Source organism: Micropterus dolomieu, linkage group LG19 (assembly GCF_021292245.1).
Source record: "Micropterus dolomieu isolate WLL.071019.BEF.003 ecotype Adirondacks linkage group LG19, ASM2129224v1, whole genome shotgun sequence".
NCBI lineage: Eukaryota > Metazoa > Chordata > Actinopteri > Centrarchiformes > Centrarchidae > Micropterus > Micropterus dolomieu.
In genome coordinates this window covers 16,463,650-16,467,248 of record NC_060168.1, presented here as the reverse complement: position 1 = coordinate 16,467,248, position 3,599 = coordinate 16,463,650, and the positions used below count along the sequence as shown (strand labels likewise).

At 42.0% G+C, this 3,599-nt stretch overlaps 2 protein-coding genes across 2 annotated transcripts in view; both read right to left on the bottom strand.

The window, feature by feature from the left end:
* The window catches only part of LOC123958202 (protocadherin alpha-3-like), a 5,251-nt gene extending 3,413 nt beyond the window's left edge, over positions 1 to 1,838 (bottom strand). Inside the window, exon 1 of the mRNA XM_046031458.1 lies at positions 3 to 1,838. Within this exon, the coding sequence (XP_045887414.1) occupies positions 3 to 1,730 (1,728 nt within the window). The 5' untranslated portion in view covers positions 1,731 to 1,838. The remainder of the gene's footprint in view (positions 1 to 2) is intronic.
* Positions 1,839 to 3,027: 1,189 nt separating this feature from the next.
* Positions 3,028 to 3,599, bottom strand: part of LOC123957481 (protocadherin alpha-8-like) — a 5,723-nt gene continuing 5,151 nt past the window's right edge. The window contains exon 2 of the mRNA XM_046030315.1: positions 3,028 to 3,134. Coding sequence (XP_045886271.1) covers positions 3,114 to 3,134 — 21 coding nt within the window. The 3' untranslated portion in view covers positions 3,028 to 3,113. The remainder of the gene's footprint in view (positions 3,135 to 3,599) is intronic.

The window sequence follows — 3,599 nt, the reverse complement described above, 5'->3', positions numbered from 1 at the left end:
CTCTCACTGTTAACGGAGCCGTGCTCAGAATAGGGCGCGAGGATCGCGGGACTGTTGTCATTCTCATCCAGGATACAAACGTTCACAGTCACGTTGCTGCTGAGCGGAGGAACACCAGAGTCTGTGGCCTGAACTTTGAACTGGAACGTCTTTAACTCCTCGTAGTTAAAAGACTGCAGGCTGACTATATCTCCAGTCTCTGAGTTAATGTTAATCATTGTAGATAAGGGCAACGAGTCACTTTTAGTTTTTAAAAATGAGTAGCTCACCTGACCATTTTGATCAATATCGGCATCAGCTGCAGACACTGTTTTAATAACTGCTCCAACTGGACTGTTCTCTTTTACATAAACATTAACCAGCGGCTCGGGGAAGCGAGGCGGATTGTCATTTACATCAGAAACATGAACAGTCAGTATGTTGGTGCTGGAGAGAGGTGGAGTCCCTTCATCTGTTGCTACGATAGTCACATTGTACTGAGACTGAGTCTCTCTATCAAGCGGACCATTAACGGCTAACGAATAATAATTTTTGTAATTAGTTTCCAATTTAAAGTGGTTCTCATTTTCAATGAAAGCTTTAACTACACCGTTTTTCCCGCCGTCTTTGTCCATTACAGAGACGAGAGCAATAGCAGTACCTACTTTAGCATCCTCCTTCACTGTGTTTAGTAGTGATGTCACAGTGATCTCAGGAGCGTTGTCATTTAGGTCCGCCACTTCTACCAGCACCTTACAATGAGCAGACATCGGAGGCTGGCCTTTATCACTGGCCTGTGCATGAATCTCAAACGCAGGATTTTCTTCATAGTCGATCTTACCTTTTACTGAAATTAAGCCGGTGTTGCTATCAATTTGAAATAAATCTAGAATTTGATCCTGACCTTTTCTTCTCAACGAGAATTCAATTTCACTGTTTACACCCTCATCTGCGTCTGTTGCATTTAGATTGATCACAGTAGATCCTTTTGGCAAGTTTTCAGAAATCTGAATTTTGTATAGAGATCTACTGAATACAGGATGGTTGTCATTATTATCCAAAACGTTGATAATAATTTGTGAGGTGCCCGATCTGGGTGGATTTCCGCCGTCTACTGCAGTCAGTGTGAGTTTTATAACAGAGTGAACCTCGCGGTCTAAAGATTTTTTTAATACTAACTCGGCAGACACGCTGTCTCCTCCTTTATGGATTTCTAAAGCAAAGTAATCATTATTACTAAGCGTGTATGTGTTAACACCGTTCTTACCAACATCCAAATCCGAGGCCTCTATCAGTCCAAATTTTACTCCTGGTAAAGTATTTTCTGCAATGTCAAGTGACTGCAATTGCTCAGAGAAAACCGGGGAATTGTCATTTATATCTGTTATAGTTATATCTAAACGGTAAAGCTTCAGCGGGTCATTGATCACGGCCTCAACATTGACAATACATTTTGTAGCCTTCGCACAAAGCTCCTCCCGGTCTATTCTTTCATTTACATAAAGAACACCCGTTTTCAGATTTACCTCGAAATATTTCCTCTTTGATCCACTAACAATCTGAAACACTCGGGACTCCAAATCCTGGACACTGAGATTTAAATCCTTTGCTATATTTCCAACAGAAGTTCCTGGGTTTACCTCCTCTGCTACGGAATAGGAGAGCTGTCCAGACACCGCTTCCCAGCAATAATTCAGCAGCACGGCCACAAGATATAATCGAAACGGGCTTGTTCTCCTTGGGAAATACATGATAAAATCCAACCCGAAAAAGGCATAAATCCAATTCCAACCAACTCCGGAACACACTCTAAAAAATGAAACTAAAAATGCCCAGTTTCCCCCATTTTTAGCGGCAAGGTGGAAAATGTTTTTCACCCTTTTCTCTCTCGCCCTACGTCTCTTTGTAACAAAGCCCAGAGAAACATCATCATCTCCTGTTTCTGGGAGGAGTCTGGTGCCTCCTGAATTAACGTTCAGATGTCATGGTCTACAGTCCCCCCGTGTGGTGATGTAAAATAACTGCATTCAACCTCTGACAATCACAATGGAATCACTAACCAACTGTGCAAACAGAGCAATGTCTTAATATCAAATAAAATTTTTTCAACCATGTCAAAAGAAAATAATTTCTGCAATACGACATAATACTCCCTCTCTCTCTAACTTTTTTCACTTTTTTATGCACAACGATAGAACTTCATCTGGTACCGATATGCCGTCTAGAAAGCTACAGTAAAAACACGAAGTACATTATGAGTGAAACATTAAATCAAACTAAAGATGCAGATGCGACTGAAAGTGCTGATTGCGAATAAAATGTGCTATATTTCTCCGATTGCCAAAAGGCAAAAAAGCAAAGGAAATTAAGGTAATGAAATAAGCCATTGAAATATATTACCTAAACGTGATGAAACGGGATCTACACCTTCTATCAGTGGATACAAATATTATCATAAAGTATATGTGTCAGGAAATTAAATTAAATTCCATTAGACACATTTGCCGCGTTGCACTCTCCGTATTCTAGACAACAAACGCACTATGGTGCTCATTTCAGCACCAACGACATATGCTTGAGAGTTTTATGAACGTCAAATACATTACATTACATTAACTCATTTAGCTGACGCTTTTATCCAAGCGTCAGCTAAATGAGTATCCAAAGCGACTTACAATTGCTATATATGTCAGGGGTCGCACGCCTCTGGAACAACAACGGGTTAAGTGTCTTATCAGGGACACACTGGTGGAGGTCTCATAATGGTGGAATGAACCCTGGTCTCCCCCACCAATGGTCTTATCCACTGCACCACCATCCCTAATGCTCTCATTATTCTGCCTTATGTACCACTGTACATTTCAACACAAATCAAAAGCCAAAAATAACCAACGAAACATGTTTAAATACAAATATTTCACTTCATTTATACAAGGGAACAAAAACAATGTAGAGAGACATGTTTTCAGCCTCAGATCTTCAGAGAACAGTGTGAACTAAGGCATGTTGCTTTTCATACTTTTCTTACCTTGTCTTTATTAGGTAAAGTCTGAGTTCTGGTGAAAGTGTCTCCTCCGTTTATACTGATCAGCTCCGCATCTACAGGCGGAAACGGTGCGGGGAAAACCACTACGTCACTCTTCATTGTGTCGGAGCTGAAACACACGTCATACTGCTGAGTAGCTTTAGAGTAAGACCAGCTCCCGTCAGGGTGGGTGGTGATCATTGGGGCGCTGTACCTGCTGAAACTGCCGTCTGTCCTGTGGCATTTCACAGCTATTAAACTGATGAGGCTCAGCAGAAAGATCACTGACACCGACACAATGGCGATCAGCAGATACAGGTTCAAATCAGAGAAGCTCTCCTCCTTTATGGGCACATGTCTGAACTGAGTCTGGATGTCAGCTGTGCTTTCAACCACCACCACATCAATAGACACAGTAGCTGACAGGGAGGGCTCTCCGTTATCAGAAACCAACACCACCAAGGGGTGAGTTTTCAGGTCATTGTCACTCATTCTCCTCTTAGTCCTGATCTCCCCGGTGCTGGTTCCGATCCGGAAGAGGTTGTTTCCTTTGGGCTCAGACAGGTGATAAGAAAGCAGCGCGTTGTATCCAGAG